The sequence below is a fragment of the Psammomys obesus genome, unplaced genomic scaffold, assembly GCF_907164565.1.
Source record: "Psammomys obesus unplaced genomic scaffold, mPsaObe1.curated_primary_1811, whole genome shotgun sequence".
Lineage (NCBI taxonomy): Eukaryota > Metazoa > Chordata > Mammalia > Rodentia > Muridae > Psammomys > Psammomys obesus.
The window spans coordinates 48,771,931-48,794,218 of NW_026585644.1; the positions used below are offsets into that span (position 1 = coordinate 48,771,931).

The 22,288-nt window shown below is 42.5% G+C and overlaps 1 protein-coding gene across 4 annotated transcripts in view; it reads left to right on the plus strand.

Moving 5' to 3' along the window:
• The window catches only part of Camkmt (calmodulin-lysine N-methyltransferase), a 351,489-nt gene that overhangs the window by 295,045 nt on the left and 34,156 nt on the right, over nt 1-22,288 (plus strand). For 2 of the 4 annotated variants that reach the window (XM_055619122.1, XM_055619136.1), the window contains exon 7: nt 3,363-3,432. The exons of 1 other annotated variant lie outside the window; for it this stretch is intronic. In XM_055619122.1, coding sequence (XP_055475097.1) covers nt 3,363-3,432 — 70 coding nt within the window. The remainder of the gene's footprint in view (nt 1-3,362; nt 3,433-22,288) is intronic. One more of the 4 variants, XM_055619129.1, reaches the window with a different exon arrangement.

Here is a 22,288-nt window from a genome sequence, read left to right on the forward strand (position 1 = left end):
TAGATAGATAGATAGATAGATAGATAGATAGATAGATAGATAGATAGTGGATGGATGGATAGATAGTTAGATGATAGACAGATAATAGATGGATAGATAGCTAGATAGATGAATGGATGGATGGATAGATAGGTAGGTAGATAGGTAGTAACTTTAAATCAGAAAAAAAAAGATTGCTGCTCTCAAGCATTTAAAAAGTTATTTAGACATCAAAATTAGGGCTGGAGAGATGAGAGATGGCTCAGCCATTAAAGGCTAGGCTCACAACTGAAAATTTAAGAGATCCAAATTAATAGGATTTATGTTATAATCTTAGTATTCTTTCCTTCCTTTTAACCCCCCAATGAAACTGAAGATAATATAAACTAAAAAAGCAATGCCAGTGCTTAAAGTGTTATTAGTGCTTAAATATTTTCTGGTTCAAAGAAGAGTACGGGGCTGCAGAGACATCTCAGCTGTTAAGACTCTATACTGCTTTTCCATTTTGGTTCCTGGCTCCAGGAGTGATCCAACACTTCTGGACTTTGCAGGATTCATACACATATCCACATACCCACACACAGGCATTCACACATACATAGTTTATGAAATGAAATTTTTTTCTTTTTAAAAGCAATACTGGAGCTGGGCAGGTAGCTTATGGGTCATCAGATGACTCAGGTTCAATTCCCAGCACTCACATGATAGTTTACAAGTGTCACTAACTTCAACCTTAGGAGATCTGATGTCTTCTTTGGTCTCCAAGGACACCAGGCACACACACAGTACACATACATATATGTAGGCAAAACACCCATACACATTAAACAAATTTTAAAAGAACAACCTGATTCAAAATGTATATACAACTGATAAATACAATTTCTGACTACACAGATAGATTAATATTGTCAGCAGTGTTTTACATACTTATAATATATGCAATTGACCTAAAAGACTTGCTGCTATTGTATATGAGTGTATATATTTAAAAATAAATAAACTGGTAATAAAAATGGAGCATCACTGCTGACACATGCTCTGTTCAGAAAGGAAGCTGGAGTTAGAACTTGGGCTCCCTCTGAGCTGCAAGCAGCTGTTCAAACAAGGGAACTGAGACAGCAGCGCCTTCTCCATCTCATCGCGAAACTACAGGAAGGCTTTTCTGGAGTCCAGAGCCCCAGTGACAACATCTGTAAGGTGGATGCAGATCACAGAGCAGGAGGGGGTCTGTTGTGTTAAGCATTATCCTGGTCATATTGACTCAGTTTGATTGGATTTCCTTTATTACCCTGAGGTGACACAGGGAGATGATAAAATCTGTTATTGGACACAGTGCCATCCAGAAAGACCATCAAAATCTTAGCGAAAGGGTGGGAGGTAGAATATCATAGCTTATATCTTAAGGTAATGTTTCTAAAAGAACACTGCCATCTTTTTCCTTTGTGCTTCTTTTAATATATTTTTTAAGCCCTTCTACACCACAAATTATATTTCCTGCCCAGTTCTAAAACTAAGGCAGCCTAAAAACTGCTGTGAATTTTTCATTACAAAAAACCTTCTAGAATATAAATATCCATGCTTGCTCTAGCCTGACCGCTCAGAGTCACAGGTTTATAAATTGTATAAAGTATATAGTGTTAAGATGTTTACTAAAAATTATTAATAGGTTTTCTGAGTTATATAATTTAACTTCCCTGTGACTATTTTATAAAAAGTATTACCTCCACTAACAAAATAATATGTTTTGCTTGATAGATTGGTCATGTACTCATAGGACGCTACAGGTGTGCCAGGCACATTATGGCAGGCAGTTGGATACCATGGAAACGCAGAGTAGGGTGTGGCTAGGGGAGGGGACTTAATAAAAAACAGTTGTCAGTTGACTCTACCAATTTTGCTTCTCAGAATGAAGATGTCAGCCGTCCTTTCCTGCAAGATATTTCCTCTAGAACGCTCCTGAAATAGACAGGAGCCGTAGGCCGATGTGTCATTTTAGTTAATCAAAACAAGTAGGCAAATTAGTCTCTTTTATTTTTTTTTAATGAATGTAATTTAACAGTATTTAATTTGCATACAGGAAAGTTCACCCAGAAAAAAAAAAGTCTGCATTATGGCACTTTTGTAAACCTCAACAAAAGCCCATCATTAGGAGACCTAATTGATTTTTCCTCCCCACTCCTGAGGGAAGAAAGCTATGGCGGTACCTGCTTATTCACTCAGAGAAGAATGGGTGTGCCTGGTGGTTCAAGCAGAGATTTGGGTTTAAGAATCCTGTGGTTCTGTTCTGGCAGGGAGAGCTTGGCCAGTGTTTGCTTTGAGCATGCAGGAAATCTGTTTTTCAGAGCAATAGGAGAGCATCTCTGTCTGCCTAGTGACTTCCCCATGGGCCCAAGTTCATTTAGCTTGCAGCCTTCACTAGAATTATTTTATTTCTTGTTTATGTAAACCCGCCTTATTCCAGGAGAGGGGTTGTGGGGTTCTTATGTCAAATAAAAGAGAAGGTGTGGGGGGGAGTTCAGAAATCAGAAAGCCAGGGAGGGGGCTGTGGGGAAGCCAGGGACAGAGGTCAGAACAGAAAATAAGACCACAGGAGCTCTTCCGGGTGCCGGACTTAGTGTATTCATTAGGCTCCAGCAGTCCAGGAGTCAGAGGAAAGAGAGAAAGAGCAGCACTCACAAAACCTATACCACCCATTGTGGACCTGAAGCCCAGCCTGTGTTTTCTGGTGTTGAAAGTAGACATGGTTTTCCGGAGGATCTCCAGATGCCACATCCTCTAAGTGACTCTACTGTAAATACGCTCTTCTGCATGAGCCTTTCACGCCTGCACACAGCCAGCACAGGTCTTCAAGGGGCCTTCCACTAGACTGACTTTCTTCTTCAGTGTTGCGTTTTCTCCCAAAGATGCTCCAAGCCTCTCTCCACCTTACACTCTTTGCCTGCTCCCATCAGTCTCCCTTCTGCTCATCTCCATTCCCATGACAAGCAATTAGGAGATTGGAACCACTTCAGTTTGCAAAGTCAACAAAGGCTGGCATTGTCCTCCTCACTGACAGACATCTGTCTTTGGATGCCTGTCTCCAACCATTCCCCCCTCACCCACAGGGAATTGGTGCAACAGCTCATGATCCTCAGTGCCTACCAGCATTTATCCTCTGGGCTCTGCCATGATCCTACCCAGATGTTCCTCCCACGGGTGGTAAAATTGCAGGCCAGGGCATGAAAAGACCTTGCCAGCGGTAAGTCAGCATTTCATGGCAGAACATCAACAGCTCCCTTCCTTCCCTTGTATTGATCCCATAGTGATAAGTCAGTGTGTTTGCAGGTTTGGTGTTTAAGTCCGTTGATAATCACTGTAGAAGTTTTCTTAACTGTGCCCTGTAGATGTAAACAGCATCATCACAAGCAATAAGAAGACTGGCGTGTTTAAGACTCAGAAAATATCAAGCTGGTAAGATACCTCTCTGCATCCTGTCTGAATTCAAACATCCTGGTTGAAACTGCTGCTTCTTGATGCTATGGATGATTAACCGTAATACAATGATGCTAGTAACGTTAATTGAGCACTTGCTGCGTGTCAGTCACCGTTCTAAGCATTTCCCACCTATCATCTCATTGAGCCTTGTGAGACTCCCATGAGGCAGGCAGACACTCCAGTCAATAGATAAGAACACCAAAACACATAGAACACTCAAGGTCATGTATTATACAGTGAGTCAGGGTCACTTCACAGCTAGGATTAATCAACACGAGGTTGGGAAAAGCCTTGCTTGAAGCCTTCTTAAACAGCTTTGTTCCAGCGGTCCTCAGCATGGGGAGTTTTGTATCCCGAGGGGATTCTGGCAGTCCCGGGTGACGGGGTGACGGGGTGACGTTTTTGATGCTGTTGTTGTTGTTGTCGTCAGGACTTGGGGTCAGAGGGCACAATGGCAGTACTGCTTTCTGTTGGTCCTGCTGTCTAATGGTAGGGATTATTCATAGCCAACTTTCAAAACACAGCAAACCTTGATCTAGCAATGGTTTTCACAGACCAGGTGTGTCCGGTCCCTCCGGGTTCTGTTCACTCTTTTCCAGGCTAAGAGAAATGCTTTCCGTTGGCAAAACCAGTGTGTGTTCTGCGATGCCCTACCCTATGGCCAGGGGCCTACAGGGGGGGATGTCCTCATTTAGTCCTTTTCACAGGACGCAGCTATATCTGTGCATTTCTCCTCAGTGCATTTAACCACAAATGGCGTTATCCGTCTTTCACCCTTACTCCTTCATCCTCTGGTATTTTAAGTTTTCTCTGTGTTGAGGACACTTGCCAACCCCGACTGTAGTTTGAGAAGAACAGTTGGATGAACAGAGACAATGGATAAAAGCCAAAGTGAGGCTGGGCACAGTGGCACACATCTGCAATCTCAGCACTCAGGAGGGACGCTTAGGAGAGCCCTTCCTCCGTGGCTCATACGGCATCTCCTTCTGGGAAGGGCTTCATTTTGGTACATGCTTTTCAACCTGGTCTTTTAGTTATCAATCAAAAGTGCATTTTCTATGTTGTTCTCATTTACATTTATTTAATGGCTAAGGTCATTTGTGACCATTTGAGTGTATTTCAGCATATGGAATCGGGATAATAGACCTGAGCTTCATGCTGTGCAGCGAGATTGTGTTTTTACAAGACATAATGTTGTTTACTGAGTGTTAATAATCACTAATTAATAAACATATCTAGGCTTCTAAAATGTTGCAGTTTTAAGGAATAAAAATGTCAAGTGTTTAACTTGGGGAGTGCAATAGAATTTCCTGCTATCTCTTCATAAAATAATTAAGTTACATAAAGGAAAAAAAAATGCTGCTGTTCACCACAGGGCAGATCCCAAATGTTTAGTGCCTGGCCTTTGTTCAAATATGTCTGTTCTCAAAACTGCTACTTCAAAGTTTTTCTTCTGATACATGGTGGGACATAAAGACTTACGGACAACATTTCAATAATGACACAAGACTCCCTAAGAGGGGCTTGGTTTCCCCCTCCCTTTTTTACCTTTACCACAGACTCAGTTTTAAAAAATTAAGAGCATTTTTATCCAAAGTCTTCTAATCAAAGCCAGGGAGCAGGTGCAGGGAGGGGCTGGCAGATGGCTCATTTGGTGAAGTGCTTGTCATGCAAGCTTGAGGACATGAGTTCAAATCCCTAGCACCATGTTAAGATTTAGTGGTGTGTGCCTGTAGCTCAAGCACCGCAGAGGAGAAGGCAGGAATGTCTCTGGGCTTTGATGGCTAGCCAGTCTAGCCAATCAGAACCTGAGCCTCAGGTTCTGTTTCATCAAATAAGGTAGAGAAATGACTGGGGAGCGCACACAACGTTCGCCTGTAGCCTCTGCATGCACACACACCCACAGGGTGGGGGTGGGACAATGGAATGACTCAGGAAGTGTGAGGATCTGCTTGACCACTTAACCTCCAGCAGCTCAGGAAGCAAAGCCACCAGCCACTGTCACAGTAATCAGCGTCCCTCTGTGCCATTGCTTTCCCACCCATAACCAGTACAATGTGATGAACAAATTAGTTCCATGAGAAAAGAAATAAAAGGAACCCATTCACAAAGGAGCTCAGATATAGTTCAATATTCTTTTCTAGCGCCTCAATGCATATGCAGAATTTCTCCTCCAAATTGGAGGTGTGGAATAACAGTAGCGACAGATAACTAAGAGGTATTTACCATAGCTACAAAGCCTACACGTGAGCCAAATATTTCTGCTATTAAAAAGCACTTCAAAGCTTGACATGAAGTTTGTAACAGCTGAATGTCTCCTGTGACTTCATTTGCACAGGAGATGTAAAAGCTGAAAGGGAACTCATGATACAAGAACTGTGAGCCTACAAAATAGCGTTTTTGGAAAGGAACGAGAAGCTGCCCAGAAATTTGACTGGCACCCCACACCGTGGTTCCCCCCCCACTCAGTGTCTTTAGTAAGTGCTGTGGTTTGAGTAAGTGTCCTTGAAAGGTGTGGAGCTCTTGGGAGGTGCTGGAACCTTTAAGAGGCAGAACCTCTTCTTTGGAGGTGTCCCCTAAGAGGAGATGTGAGGATATTCAGAGCTACCCCACCCCTCTTGCTTCCAGGTGAGTCACTTCCTCTGCCACACACTCCAGCACTGTAGACTGCCTTACCACAGTTTCAAAAAGCAATGGGCCATGGACTGAAGCATATGAAACCAAACCAAAATCCTTCCTCTTTATAAGTTAATAGTCTCAGGTATTTTGTCATAGTATCGGAGAGCTGACCAGCACAGTAACCATCAGTCTTTCTCCTGTAAATATCTGATGTGCAGGATATTATATGCGACCCTTGTGACGGAATCATTCAACAACCCCCAAGCGGTTAGGACCCACAGGCTCAGATCCACTGCTTTATAGACTCCTATGACTGTGTAAACACAGTATTAGTGCTTATTGGCAGGGGCCTCTTGCAAGTGAGGGTCTGTGACAGGTGCTTCATTTAGCCTTGTAAATCTGCCCTGCTCTCACCAACACTTCCTTCCTTGTCCACCAGAACTTTTGTTTGTTTTTAAAACAGGGTCTCACTATGTAGCCCTGGCTATCCTGGAACTCGCTATGTAGACCAGGCTGGCCTTGAACTCACAGAGATCCTCCTGCCTCTGCCTCCCTCATGCTGGGATCAAAGGCATGTGCCACACACACCCAGCATTTTATTTTATTTTTTTAAAAATAACTATTAAATAGCAAACCACCTTGCTCCTTCCGATCCAGCTTAATCCTGCCTCACCGTGTTGAACACGAAAGCCTTGCTTGGGGAGGTGGGAAACCATAGTGCTGGCCCTTCAGGGGTCCCATACATGAAGATTCTGTATTTCACATCTCCGGGATCTCAGCAGCCATTTGATAGTTCCGTTCATCCATCCATGCAGCCATTCATTCATTTATCAAATGAGTCCAAGGTATGCCTTTAGGAATCTAAATACAGAACAGTTGGGAGCAGTTTGTGAACAAAGAAAACTGTACTTCTAAATATAGTGAGAAATTTATGAAAGAGCAAGGATATTTACAGCAGTTCAATTGTTGGGTTTATCTGAAGCTGTCTTTAAAATTGTGACTCTAACAAAGAACTACTTGGAACTTCTGACGTCTGCGTATTTCTGGGTCTTCCAGAATCAGTGAATACCATCATTCTTTGGTTAACATTAGTTAAAAATTACAATTTAAAGAACATTAAACTAGCCCCTCTGTGATGGTAAAAGTAAATTTCCCTTAAGGAAAAAATGTTTGTGTTTATGGGAAATTTGTCATTGAACTTAAGCTGCAGCTTTTACTATTCCTCATTAAGCTACATGTGTTTTGTGAACTAGTCAACTTGTTTTTAGGGTTTCTTACCTATGTGTGGGACAGCAGGGTCAGCCAGTAGCACCATCTCTGTTCCTGCCTAAGATCTGTGCCTGCCCTGTAGTCTGTTTCCTGTAGACGCTAAAATTGGAGTGATGAAAAATTGTTTTTAGATGTATATCCCCACCAACCAGGATCCAGTTGTTACCTTTTCCAGGCCTTCTGCCCTGCCTCTCCCCATCCCATCCATCCTCCACATTCCCAGCCTTGACTTTCTCCTTCCAGGGCCCATACCTCCTGTGTTTACTTTCTATCACTATCACAAGACCTACGACATTCTTATACAGAGAAAAAGGTTTATTGTTGGCATTAGTTTTTTGTTGTTGTTTTGTTTTGTTTTTTTACTCTTTTATTTACGTTTCTTACATCTTTTTCTCCCTATTCCACCCCAATCCCTTCCAACACCCCAACATCAGGTAGGAGAGAAAAAGAGTAGGAGAAGGGGCACAGTTCTTTCTTAGCTGCTTCCTGCTGGTTAGAGTCGTTGGGTTCCCTGGAGCCAGTCCAGTCCTCTTTTCAGGAGATCTCCAACTTCTTGTGTCACAACAGTAACCAGGAACAGCAAGGGGGAAGCAGGAGCAGCTTTGTTCTTTCTTGAATCTTCTCACTCTCTGGGCTCTGGCATTTATTCTCTCTCCAGAGTCCTCAGATTTAAACTCTGCAGCTGGCAAAGAGCTCCTCTCAGAGCCCGCACAAAGCAAATAGTCTGCTGCTGTGGACCATCTGAATCAGTCCCACATCCCACACCTGGGACCAAAACAAAAACATGTTTCTATCTACAACAGTTTATTCGTGGCTTACCTTTTTTCAGGGTCTATCCAATGGATGATTACATTGCTCTGGGTCCCTGAGGGTTGGGACACACAGCAATGGAAGAAAGCATATGGCGGAGCGTACTGCTCACCCCATGGTCAGGAAGAAAAAGAAAAAGAGGGAGATTATTGTGCTTCAAAGGCATGTCCCAGTGACCTAATGCCTCCCACCAGGCCCTGCTTCCTACAGGCCCCACCACCTTTACCATGCTAGGGACCAAACGTTAGCACACAGGCCTTCAGGGGACACCACTCAGGCATAGCATCTTATCATTCTTAACACGCTTCATCAAGCTCATCCCCTATTTGTCCATCTAAATTCATCCTTCTGAATGACTCATTCCGTCTGTCCACTCTGCCTGTTTCATCTCATTCTGTTCTTTTTAACTGCTTTTGGTCTTGGACTCATACCTCAGTGGAATGACACACACGTGGTTAGTGCTAAAGTATGCTGGTCGTCTCCTTGCATATTGGTCTGTTCCTTTGCTGACAGGTATCCTGATCACTTTCTGTTCTCCAAGTGCTGTCTAAGTACCAGTGACACAGTGGGTTACAGACTGCACCCAGGAAGTCCTTGTGCACCTTCTTGCAGTTGACACGCTAGGGAGGGAGGCAGCTGATTTTCTTGAAGACAAGGATTCTGTTTAATAGGTCTTCTTCATTCCCTGAAGTAATTAGTGTATGTACTCCCCAGAGCATGAGAGCTTTTAGGGTTTGTATTTAAAAGACATGGATCTATAAGGTTTAGGGAACCGAACAATTTTTAGTGGAAGAAAAGTCAAACCCCTGAGAGTCAGACAGCAGCTTCTCCATCAGATAGTGGCTTTCATTTCAGGATGGCTTCTCGGGCGGGAGTGTGCAGTGTCTGCAGACAAACTGACAGCGTGAGTAGGCATTTATCTGCTCTTTGTCAGGTTGAAGAGGAAGGTTAGGAGAAGGTAACTGAGATAAGGGAGCTGAGGGCTCTTTGAGAAAATTTCTGATAAAATATACCTGTTAGTGAGTTTTAGGGTAACAGAATCTTGAGAGGTGCAGAGAATTCTAGAAATGCTGTGCTCCTATCCACTTCTTTTTATCTGGCATACAAGAAAATGAAGTTACCATGTGCAGTCCTTTCTGTTAGCATTGTAGCTTCCTTGCTGAGTTTGTGGAGGAACCCCGGTCCTTACTAGATCAGTTTTACCTTGATGAGAGCATCCCCCAGAATGTTAACCAATGTTTACAGATTTTGATACAATCCTTTTTTAATGAGAAGGAGCCAGACTTTAACATTTGGGGACAGTTTTTCAGGGGCACTCCTAAACTGCAGTAAGTTAAAAAGCAAGGCCTTTTCTTCTAAAATAGCATTGTATTGATTCTTTGAACTTTCTGGTCCCTACTGATTGCTAAGGGCAGAATCTCATACCAAGAAATGGGCCAGACAGTATGCCAACAGTCACACATGCATGGGCAGACTGCTGCATTCCCTGAGGAAATGCCTCCTACCCTGAAGCAACAACTCTTCTTCTTTTTCAAAATTCATTCTTATAGAAAGAATTTATCTAGGCCTGTGGACAAGCTCAGTTGGTAGACTGCTTGGTTAATAAGCATGAGGAGCTGAATTTGATCCCTGGGACCCTTGCGGGGGTTGGGGGGGGGGCACAGAGGCATCCTTCTTTTTTTGTTTGTTCGGTTGGTTGGTTTCCTGAGACAAGGCTTCTCTGTGTAGCCCTGGCTGTCCTGGAGGGAAACTCTACACTCTGTAGAGCAGGCTGGCCTCAAACTCAAGAGATTTGCCTGCCTCTGCCTCCAACGCCTGGCTGAGGCGTGCTCTTATGATCCCAGGGGAAGTGAAAGACAGGCGATTCTCTGCGCCTCACTGGCCAGCCAGGCACATCTGTGAGCACCTAGTGAGGGACTCTTGTCTCACAAAACACCATGAAAACACACCTGAGGAGTGACACCCAGGCTGTCCCCTGCCTTTCTTATGCCCGTGCTTTCACATGCACGCACACCTTCAGAGCCACACAAAATAAATACACGCCAGTGAAAATCTCTTTATTCTCCAAGGATCATACTTAAAAGAGGAAAGAGACCATCTTCAAGACACTTGAGAGTGACTCCATGGCAGACTGTTCTAAAACACTAATCTAACTTCAGCTGAGCAATGGGCACGGATGCTCAGTGCTCCGCTCTTACAGATGCTCCAGAGGCACAACTGTTCCTGTGCCACACATGTGAGACGCTCTCAGAAGTGGACTTTGTGTCCACTTATAGGCATGCATTTTCATAATCTTTTAAGGCCAACCCCTTGGTTTCATTCCTTTTTTTTTTTTTTTAGAAGTTTTGTTGGCATTTTTCCAATATTGGCATCTTCATTGTGATTAGAAAAATTTAGAAACACCTTGACATTTTAAAAGCTCTGAGTCTTCCTATTCAATAATGAGGAGCTTTCTTTCTAAGATGTCTCACTGCATTTCCAGTTCGCTTGCTCATTTTATTTCTGGAAACTTTTGTTGGGCCTTTAAATAGAATCTCTGCTTCCATTATATTTTCCCTTCTTTCTCTCATTCATTCTTACTGTTATTCATTTAAGACAGAGCATCATGTAGCCTTAAGTTCACTACATAGCCAGCAATGACCTTGAACTCCTGTCCTTTTGCTTTACCTCTCAAGTGCTGGGATTGTACTTGTGCATGACTACACCTAGTTTGTGAATTGCTTTCTTTCATTTGACACTGTATTTCCTAACTAGTTAAGTTCATTTGCATAGAGAGACATAGAGGTTGTAGGGTTCTATGTGGTACATGTTCAGTCTTCAAGTGATGATCAGTTTTTCGGTTTTCTGATTTTTTTTTCCTTTGGGACGGGGTTTCTCTGTGTAGCCCTGGCTATCCTAAGAACTCACTCGGTAGACCAGACTGGCCTCAAACTCCCAGAGATCAGCCTGCCTCTGCCTCCCAAGTGCTGGGATTAAAGGTGTGCACTTGGCTAAGCTTTCTGATTCTTTCACTTCTTCTCTTGCGTAATTTTATTTGATGAAAACACCCACCATGGTGAGCACTTGGTGACTGTGTTTGGAAGCCTCCAATAGTTCACCATTGAGCATGCTTCCACCTTTCAATTGGGGCATTTATTCACTGGTTCCTGTTTTGAGTTTTTATTATATAAAAAATATGGAACTTTATCAGATGTCTGGGCAGCATCTGTGGAGATAATCAAATTTCTTTTCTCTTTCTACCTATACCTATGACTATTAACAGCATTTTAGCAGTAACATACATCTGCCTTTCTAGTTACTTGTTCATAGTGTGTGAGTTGTCTTGATGTGCTTTTGCTGCTGTTGGTGTGTATGTGTGCGTGCGTACGTGCGTGCGTGTGTGTGTGTGTGTGTGTGTGTGTGTGTCTGTGTCTGTGTGGTGACTGCAGGCTCACAGATGACACTATAAGCGTGTGAAGGTCAGAAGACAACTCTTGGAAGTTGGTTCTCTCCTTCCGCCCTGCCCATGCCTGGTCTTCTCTGTCGTTTCTACTGTGCTGCATACTAGCTGACCCTCAGGCTCCCGGTAGTTCATCTGTCTCTATATCCCAATTCATCTCAGGAATGCTGAGGCTACGGATATGTACCGCTGCGTCTTGCATTTTTGCATGTGCTCCGGGGATGGAACCCACATGGGTAGGCTTGCATAGCTGGTGGCTATACCCACGGGTTACCATACCATCTGGAACCACCTCCTCTTTGTGAGCCGCAGAACAGCTTTTGCTCCACCATTTTGTCCGTGACAGTTTGAGTTATAGTGTCAGGAAATAACAAATTCCTATATTAATAAAACAGTGGCAATAAAAGGATGTAAATCTGAAAAAGAAATTCAAACACAAAAATGTAATAATTCACTATAGCAAATAGCACATGTTTATAATTTCCGATTCATTATTTGTAGTATTTTGTTGTTGCTTGCTCAGTCAGCTGTCATGTTTGTGAGGTTGTAGATATTTGAGATAAAGAATGTAATTAAGTCATTAGTACTTTTTATCCCAAGACCTGCCTTCTCTAAATAATGCAGAATATACTGGTTACCAACATGGGGTCTGGATGTTAGATAAATCGGTCTTCCTTTTGGACTGAAATGACTTTATTTCAGCTAAATTCCAGGTAAACATAGCTGAGATGAGGGTTTGTTTGTTTGTTTGGTTGGTTTTTCTATGGTAGGACAGTGTAGCCCTGACTGCCCTGGAATTCACTCTGGAGACCAGGCTGGCCTCGGACTCAAAGAGCCTCCTGCCTCTGCCTCCTGAGTACTGGGATCAAAGTGTGCGCCACCACTTATTTCCTTCTTTTCTTTTCCTTTTGTGTGTTTTTAAATCTGTCCAGAAACATTTAAGCGTTAAGTTGGAACAAGAGCCCAAACTTTGGAACCAGGATCATCCATAGAGCTTCCTGGGTCACAGACCCTGGTTATAGCTCTGCTGCTGCTCTGGAAACCTCGACTGAGAACTACAGAATGAAGGCTCTCTTTGAGATTCTTGTTAAGTTCTGCTGTGCTTCCCACTTTTGAAGGCTTCCAATCATTAAAGCTAGTTCTAGGCAGGGGAAATGACTCATTCATAAACCGTTGAGCTTGTGAGCACCAGGACCTGAATTGATCTCCAGAATTCACATAAACCCTCATAATCACAGCACTCTAGAGGCAGAGATGGGCAGATCTCTGGGACTCACTGGCCAGTTAGCCTAGCCTACCTCTGGTAGATTCCAGGCCAATGAAAGAGCCCATCTCAACAAAAAACAAAACAAAACCGAGGTTGTCCTCTGGCTTCTACTACATGTGTATGTGCTACCCAAACAATCACATATACACATACACACATGTATACCATCTACTCTATTCTCCTGTAAGTTGTAGATGTCATAAACTTTTTTAAAAACTGAGCCCTGATTCACAGGTAGCTCTCCGTTGTCTGCAGTTTGTTCTTATGTAATTCACCAAGATCTAATTTTACTTTCATTTGCACTTTCCCTAAGCTTTATTCCTTGTGTAGAAATATAATCATGTCATGATAAAAATCAATGAGCTAGTTAAGTAATATCAGAAGGAATTTGTTTACATGACATCCTGTTTTAATTTTCTGTGCTATCACTCTTCTTCCCTTTAGCTAAGAGAAATGTTTTCAATAAAATCTTAAAGCTGGGCAGTGTATCTCAGTGGCAGAGTGAGTACTTAGCATATGAGTGGCCCTGGGTTTGATCCCTAATACCTAAAAGTCAAGTATGTCTTTTATTTTCCTGGAGTGACATGTTCTTTATAAGTCCCCTTTGGAAATAAATCTTATGCTTGGAACTAAAACCAAGACTTGTAGCTAAAGAACACTCTAACTCTAATGCTATATAGACACCTTCTGGGGCAGTATTTTCCAAAGTGGTCCATGACCCATTCCCATAGAATTTCCTCTGGCCACTTATGCTAAATGTGCAGTTTCCCAGGTCTCACACAAACCTAGTTTAGTCATTCCACAGAGTCCAGTCTCTTGAATATGACATCTAAACGATGTCCTCAGTTGATTCTCGTATATCTAGAGCGCAGATCATACTTGGATAAGCCCATTTTTATCCTGAGATTATTGCTCAGATTAGTAAACTGAAAATGCAGATGTAAATCTGTAGCTGTCCTCTGCTTGTCCCTAGGACATTTTGCTTGAGGCCTGTGCTCCCCACAGTGGACTAGGGAGAACAGTATAAATCAGAGAATAATTCTGATTAGCTTCTAGTCTGCACCTCAGCCTTTGTAAAAAGCACATATCAGAGGTAGAAAAGACCATAAGATAACTTAGCAAGAAGGTCCTAAGTAGAGGTAGACTGTCTGCTTCTACACTCTATCTGTAATTGTGTGAAATATTTTTGTTTCATTGTCATAGTGACTAAAGGTTATTGGGGAAATGGGGATGTTAAACATCCCTTGATACAAATAACAGTCTACATCAATGAATTGTCCTGTCTTACTGTCTCAACTACTCACACTGTCTTGGTAAAGAAACAATAATGACAGACTAAGTGAGAAAATGGAAATTGAGAAATATGCTCACCTTAGAGAGGAAGGAGGAGGGAGAGTGTAATGTGTTTTACAAACTTTTTTTAAAATATTGGTATGCATCTTAGTTATTATTCTATTGTTATGAAGGGACACTGTGACCAAGGCAGCTTATGAAGGGAAGCATTTACTTGGGACCTTGCTTATACTTTTAGAGGGTTATCCGTGATCATCATGGCAGGAAGCAGACAGGCATGGCACTGCAGGCAGCAAGCAGAGAAAGAGACAATAGGCCTGGAATAGACCTTTGGAACCTCAAAGCCTGCTCCCAGTGACACGACTCCTTCAACAAGGCCGTACCTTATAACTCTTCCCAAACAGTTCCATTAACTGAGGACCAAGCATTCAAACATATGGGCCTGTGGAGGCCATTCTCTTTTAAACTGCCACAATATGGAAACAATTTTGTTAAAGAATAACATTTTTAGTCTGATTTGTTTATTCAGTTCAATGCAATAAAATAGAATTTAGTGCCTTCCATAGTTACTTTGGCCTTCTAGAGGATATGAAGATGAGTAAGGCAAAGTTTCTATGTTTGCAAAGCTCAAGATATTTAGACAAATAATAGACCAGCCCCCGATATGTAAGTCTGAGTAAGTCTAAAGAGATCAGATTGGGGGGAGGGGGGATGGAATATGTCATGGAAGAGGCATCTACTGACCTGTGCTTTTGCAAGGAAAGGGCAAGGGAAAAAAAGCAGTTGAAACAGGATTTTTGAGGCATAAAACCAGGAAGGAAATAATTGAAGATATAGGAGTAGAAAAGATGTGTCCGAGAAAATTAATTATTTCTGATGAATTGCGAAAGGCTAAAGAGAGACAAACTGGTTGAAAGTCCTTATTTGGGGCTGGAGAGATGGCTCGGCTATTAAGAGTAGTTGATGCTCTTGCAGAGCAGCCAGGTTTCATTCCCAGCACCCACACGGCAGCTCACAACCAGTTCCAAGGAATCAGTACCCTCTTCTGGACTCCCCATTCACAAGGTATGTGCATGGTACTCAGATACATGCAGGCGCTCATGCACAGGAGTAAAATGTCACCATATAGCCAAGAGAAGAGATGACTACATACAATCCCAGCATTTGGGTGAGTAAGGCAGAAAAATCATGATTTTTGACTACACAGTGAGTTGGAGTCCAGTCTGGACTATGTATCAAGACTCTGTCTCAGAAAAATCAAAACAAGGAAAGAGAGAAAAGAAGGAAGGAAAGAAAAGAAAAGGGAAGAGGAGAGAAGACACTAGGATAGGGTGGTACAAAGCGCATGGCGGGAGGTGTCGAGCAGCTGTGCTCTTGGTCTGGGTGGTGGTCACAGCATGTTTGCCTCGTCACGAGGAAGAAAGATACATTCGCTTCCTGTGTGGGTGTTCTCTGTGGGAATGAAAGATCTTTTGTATTTTACTGTTTTTGAGGCCATTTACAATGATTCCAGGGTGAGAGAAAGGGGTGGTCCAGGCCTGAATAAGCAAATCTAGAGCCACTCCAGAGAAAGGACTGCAAGTGGGTAGCAAGAAAAGAAGAGGGAACACTTCTGCTGTGGTTGTAAAACCCATGGGTGACAGCAGCTAGAGGTTAGTACAGAAACTCAAAACACGCTGGGAGATTGGGAGATGAAGATCAAGAGGTAGGAGCCTGCCTGAGAATTGGAATGTTGCTTGGAAAGGCAGAGTCCCAGGAAATGTCTGTTCTGGAGAGGTTAGGCAGTCTAGGAAGGGGTGCTGAGAAGGGGTGAGAGCAGGAGCAATTGTTCCAGGTGGAAGTGGTGTTTTATTTGAAGAGAGAGGGTAGTCAGCTGGCCTGGAGGTGCGGAGGGGAACATCAGTTTGTTACTGTGAGTAAGGTGACCCCGCAAGCAGTGAAACAGTAAGGGTCTGTCCCCACAAGAATGTCAGTGACAAAAAGGAAGGCAGAGACTGTGCAGAGAGGAAGCTGCCTCAAGGGAAGAGGTAAGTGTGTACCTTACCCGGGGGGGAGGGGGAGAGTGGTGATGGGACATTTGTTGGGGCAATGACTTCACTTAGTGCTTCTCAAAGCATGTTTCCCCACATCATCTACAGATCCAGGAATCATGTCAGAAACACAACTACGGGTCCCACCCGAAGAAACACAATATCAGAAAAGCTTGAGTTTCAGTTTGGCAGATGATTTTAACAAGCTGAAGTGTCTTATACCTGGTCAATTTGAACACAAGTTGCAGAGAGGGAAGAAGAGGGATTAGTGTCCAAGACACAGGAAGGGTAACACTATATGTATGTGTGTGTATGCACACATATATATGTATATATATGTGTGCATATATATATATGCACACATATATATGTATATATATATACATATATATATATATATATACATAAATATATATACTTTAAGACAGTAGGAAGGGAGAAGCAGATGAAGAAGAGGGGAGAGATGGTTTTGGCTATCAGGCTTACAGCAAGCCTCTCTACTGAGGATGGGCATCTGGTATACCCTGGGAGGTCCTGGCACTGTTGCCATCACAGCCTCTGAACTGTTGCCTCTTGGAATGTCTAAGGCATCGTACATCCTCCTCTCTCCCTGTCCAAGTCCTATCTGAAAATCCCACGCAGTTCTCCCTCCTGGATACTGCCCCTTACACATCCAAGTGCTCAGGATTAGGCTCAGTGTAGATCCTTCTGGCCATCTGCAATTCTGTGCTTCTTTCAAGTGTCTTATCTTCCAAGTAGACCCTGTGTCCTCTAGGGCAGTAATAATTTTGTAACTCTAAGTCGGATCTACGTTGCATTTTTGTTCTTGGCATCCAGAGAGGCGCTACTAAAGTTCTGGGGTGAGTTATAAGTCCTAGATTCAGATATTGTCTTTTTCCCTAAGTGTGTAGGAGACTTTATTATAGACCCTTTTACCCCATGGCAGTTTAAATTCTATTAAAGGGGGCCAGGATGGAGGGACAAGTGGCAAATAAGCTGTTTAGAAGAACAACAGCAATCCAGAAGTCGTAAGTCCTCTCTATGGCAAGCTATGACAACATAGTCGTAGAGAGGTGAGATGAAGGAAACTGCAGGAAGGGCCTACAGATTCCTCTAAAGAAGAGTGTCTGTCATGTCCAGTCAGAGAAGGCTGCTTGCTGCCTTCCCTACTGCTGGGAGAGAACTCAGACACTATCAGAAGCTGTAAGAGATAGCTCAGCAGTTAAAAGCACTTGCTGTTCTTACTGAGGAGCTGCGTTCAGTTCCCAGCACCCACATCAAACAGCTCACAGACATCTGTAACCCTAGCTCCAGGGGATCCAATTCCTCTGGTCTGCATGGGGACCTGCATTCATGTGCATATACACCTCCACATAATTAAAGGCATTTTTAAAATGTTTTAGAAAAAGAATTGTGTTAGAATGCTACTTCTGCAAATACACAAGGAGCTTCTTTCTTCATTTTGAGACATGGTCTTTATGTATGTAGTCCAAGCTAACCCCAACTCACACTGTAGTCTAGGCTGACATCATACCATACTTGCAGCAATGCTCCTGCCGCTGTCTCCATAGTGATGGAATTAAATGCATATGCCACCACACTTCACAAAAACTGCCTCTTTAGCATCAAAAATGTACAAAACAAAACGACTGCCTACAGACTGGGAAAGAATCTTCACCAACCCCATATCTGACAGAGGGCTAATATCCAGTATATATAAAGAACTCAAGAAGTTAAACAGCAACAAATCAGGTAATTCAATTAAAAAATGGGAAACAGACCTAAACAGAGAATTCTCAATAGGGGAATATCAAATGGCAGAGAAACACTTAAAGAAATGTTCAACATCCTTAGTCATCAGGGAAATGCAAATCAAAACGACCCTGAGATTTCATCTTACACCCATCAGAATGGCTAAGATAAATAACTCAAGTGACAACATATGCTGGAGAGGATGTGGAGAAAGGAGAACCCTCCTCCATTGCTGGTGGGAATGTAAATTTATACAACCACTTTGGAAATCAATCTGGCGCTTTCTCAAACAACTAGGAATAGCGCTTCCTCAAGATCCAGCTATACCACTGCTAGGCATATATTCAAAAGACACTCAAGTATACAACAAAGACATCTGCTCAACCATGTTTGTAGCAGCTTTATTTGTAATAGCCAGAAGCTGGAAACAGCCCAGATGTCCCTCAGTTGAGGAATGAATAACAGAAATTGTGGTACATCTACACAATGGAATATTACTCAGCAATAAAAAAAACAAGGAAATCATGAAATTTGCAGGTAAATGGTGGGAACTGGAAAAGATCATCCTGAGTGAAGTATCCCAGAAAGAAGCAGAAAGACACACAGGGTATATACTCACTCATAAGTGGATACTAGACATATAATATAGGATAAACATACTAAAATCTGTACACCTAAGGAAGCTAATCAGGAAGGAGGACTCTGGCTAAGATGCTCAATCCCCATTCAGAAAGGCAAAGAGGATGGACATTGGAGGAGGGAGAAAACAAGGAACAGGACAGGAGCCTACCACAGAGGGCCTCTGAAAGGCTCTACCCTGCCGGGTATTGAAACAGATGTTGAGACTCATAGCCAAACTTTGGGCAGAGTGCAGGGAATCTTTTTTTTTAACTTTTTTTTATTTTTTATTAATTACACTTTATTCATTTTGTATCCCCCCATAAGCCCCTCCCTCCTCCCCTCCCGATCCCACCCTCCCTCCCGTTTCTGCATGCATGCCTCTCCCCAAGTCCACTGATAGGGGAGGCTCTCCTCTCCTTTCTGATCTTAGTCTATCAGTTCTCATCAAAAGTGGCTGCATTGTCCTCTTCTGTGGCCTGGTAGGGCTGCTCCCCTTTCAGGGAGAGGTGATCAAAGAGCAGGCCAATCAGATTATGTCAGAGGCAGTCCCTCTTCCCATTACTAGGTAACCCACTTGGACACTGACCTGCCATGGGCTACATCTGTGCAGGGGTTCTAGGTTATCTCCATGAATAGTCCTTGGTTGGAGTATGAGTCTCAGGGAAGTTCCCTGTGTTCAAATTTTCTTGTTCTGTTGCTCTCCTTGTGGAGTTCCTGTCCTCTCCAGCTCTTACTATTTCCCACTTCTTACCTAAAGTTCCATTCACTCTGCCCGACAGTTGGCCATCAGGCTCAGCATCTGCTTTGATAGTCTGCAGGGCAGAGGCTTTCAGAGGCCCTCTGTGGTAGGTTCCTAGTTTGTTTCCTGTTTTCAGGTTTCTAGGTTGTTTCCTGTTTTCTTCTTCCTCTGATGTCCATCCTCTTTGCCTTTCAGGTGGGGATTGAACATTTTAGTTAGGGTCCTCTCTCTTGCTTGGTTTCTTTAGATGCATAGATTTTAGTGGGTTTGTCCTACGTTGTATGTTTATATGAGTGAGTATATACCGTGTGTGTCTTTTTGCTTCTGGGACAACTCACTCAAGATGATCCTTTGAGTGCAGGGAATCTTATGAAAGAAGTAGGACATAGTAAGACCTGGAGAGGACAGAAGCTCCACAAAGACAGTGACAGATCCTAAAAGTCTGGGCACAGGGGTCTTTTCTGAAACTGATACTCCAGCCAAGGACCACTCATGGAGAACCCCTGCACAGAGGTAGCCTATAGCAGTTCAGTATCCAAGTGGCCTCCATAGTAATGGGGACAGGGACTATCTCTGATATGAACTGATTGGCCTGCTCTTTGATCACCTCTTCCTGAGTGGGGAGCAGCCTTAGCAGGCCACAGAAGAAGACAATGCAGCCACTCCTGATGAGACCTGATAGACTAGGGTCAGAGGGAAGGGGAAGAGGAAGGGAGGTACAGGGGGGATACAAAGTAAAAAAAAAAAAAAACAAACTGTAATTAATAAAAATAATTATTAAAAAATGTCATGGCCATGCTATGCAAATTAGGGTGAGCCCAGGCCATATGAAGTTTGACATTTTTCAAAATCGAGAAAGGTTTTCTGTGGAATTCTTTGACCATGATTTTTTTTCACAAGGTGATGCAAAACTCTTTCTAGAAGTTGACTACATTTTGTGTTACTACCTTAAATTCAAAACCAGAAAAAAAAAAAAAAAAAAAGAGATGGATGATGCGTTAGTGCAAGTGTAAGGAAAGGAAAGTTAATATTTTTGAGCACTTACACTAAGTTTTTTAGAAGCAATGCTTTCATATGTGCTAGTAATCTATTGTCTCATGTGCTTTGGCAGGGAGCCTGTGTTTGTTTGTTTGTTTGTTTGTTTTGAGTTTAGGGGTTGGACAGAGGGCCTCCTAGATGTCAGGCAAGTTCTCTGTCATTCAGCTACATCCCCAGCCCTCGACCAGTGCTCAGAGTCCTCCAGTAAATAAATGGCTGGCTCAGTTTGACAGGTGAAGGCAATGATGCCCAGAGCATCCTCAACTTCATTGGTGTGTAGGAGGATGCTGGTACTTGAACTCAAAGCTCTCTAACGACAAAACCCATGCACTCTTTCTGTGGATATACATCTTATCCTGGTGTGGCCTACCAGGCTTCCACGTCTATGGCTTTTGTGGTTTTTCTAAAGCATGGGGAGTTCTGAAAAGGTGGGTTTTCAAATATGTCTATCTGAAAAACTGTAACAACATAAAAACATAGGATTTTTGATATTGTGAAAAAAATAGAAACAACAAAAACTTTGCTTTCAAGAGAATTACAAGAAGGACTTGGACATAATTCAGATGCTTGGTTTGAGCCATTTTTACAAATGCATGCTCTACTTACGCTAATAAAGCCATCATCAGGCTCCTGATTATATCTTACATGAACCCATCTCTGCCACTTCTTTGCTCTCTACTCTTCATTTGAACCCCATTGTGTATGGGACTTACACATCTGTCTTAGTTAGGGTTTCTGTTGCTGTGAAGAGACACAGTGACCACAGCAACTCTTATAAAGGAAAACTTTAACTGGGGCTGGCTTAGAGTTTTAGAGGTTTAGTACATTACTGTCATGGTAGGAAGAATGGTGTGGAAAAGGAGCTGAGAATTATACATCTGGATCCACAGGCAGCAGAGAGAGACTTTGAGTCACTAAGCCTGGCTTGAGCTTCTGAGACTCAAAGTCCACCCCATAGTGATGCATGTCCTCCTCCAACAAGGCCACGCCTCCTAAGAGTACCACTCTCTATGTGCCTATGGGGCCATTTTCATTCAAACCACCAATGTATCCCTTCATCCTTTGATGGACCTCTGATTTGTTGCTGGTGTCAGACTATTACAGATAAAGCTTCTGAGAATGTTTGTGTACCAGCGTGGATATGTGGATATGTGGATAAGAGCCTTCTCTAGGGTACATACCCATCAGAGAAACAAATAAACCATATAGAGGCTGCCATTTGACTTTTTAAGGGATTTGCCAAGCTATTTTCAAAAGTGCTGGCTGTTTTACGTTTCCACGGAGGGTTGGAGGGCTTCCATTCCCTCCAAATTCTGTCCAGCTCTCCATGTGGTTGATCTTTTAAATTACAACCATTCTAAGAGTATAATGGAATTTATTGGGGTATTACTTTTAATTTCCTTAATGGCTACTGAATAGATTTTCATGTCTTTATCTTTGTTGAAGTGTCTCTTCAAAGGCTTTGCTGATTTTTTTTTTAAATTGGGTTGCTTTATTTTCTTATTATTGACAAGTTCTAAGAGTCCTTGGTGTGCTCTGGATATAAACTCTATATCAGATGATTCACAAATATTTTCTCTCAGCCTGTGGCTTGTCTTTTCATTTTCCTTTTATTGTGTTTCAGAGAGCAGAAGTTTTTAATTTTAATTTTAATCTAATTTATCAATTTGTTCTTTGATGGGTCATGTGTCTTGTGTGTATCTAAGGAATCTTTGTTTAATGCAAGGTTACAAAGATCTTTTCCTATATTTTCATCGACACATTTTATAATGATAGGTTTTACATTTGGGTTTATGATCTATTTTGAGTTAATTTCTACATGTGGTGCAAGATATAGATTTAAATTATTTTTTTTGAAAATATGAATAACCAGTTGTCAAAACACATTTTATTCTCTTCCCATATGAATTGCCTCCATTTATTTAGGTCTTATTTAATTTCTGTCATCTTTTGTG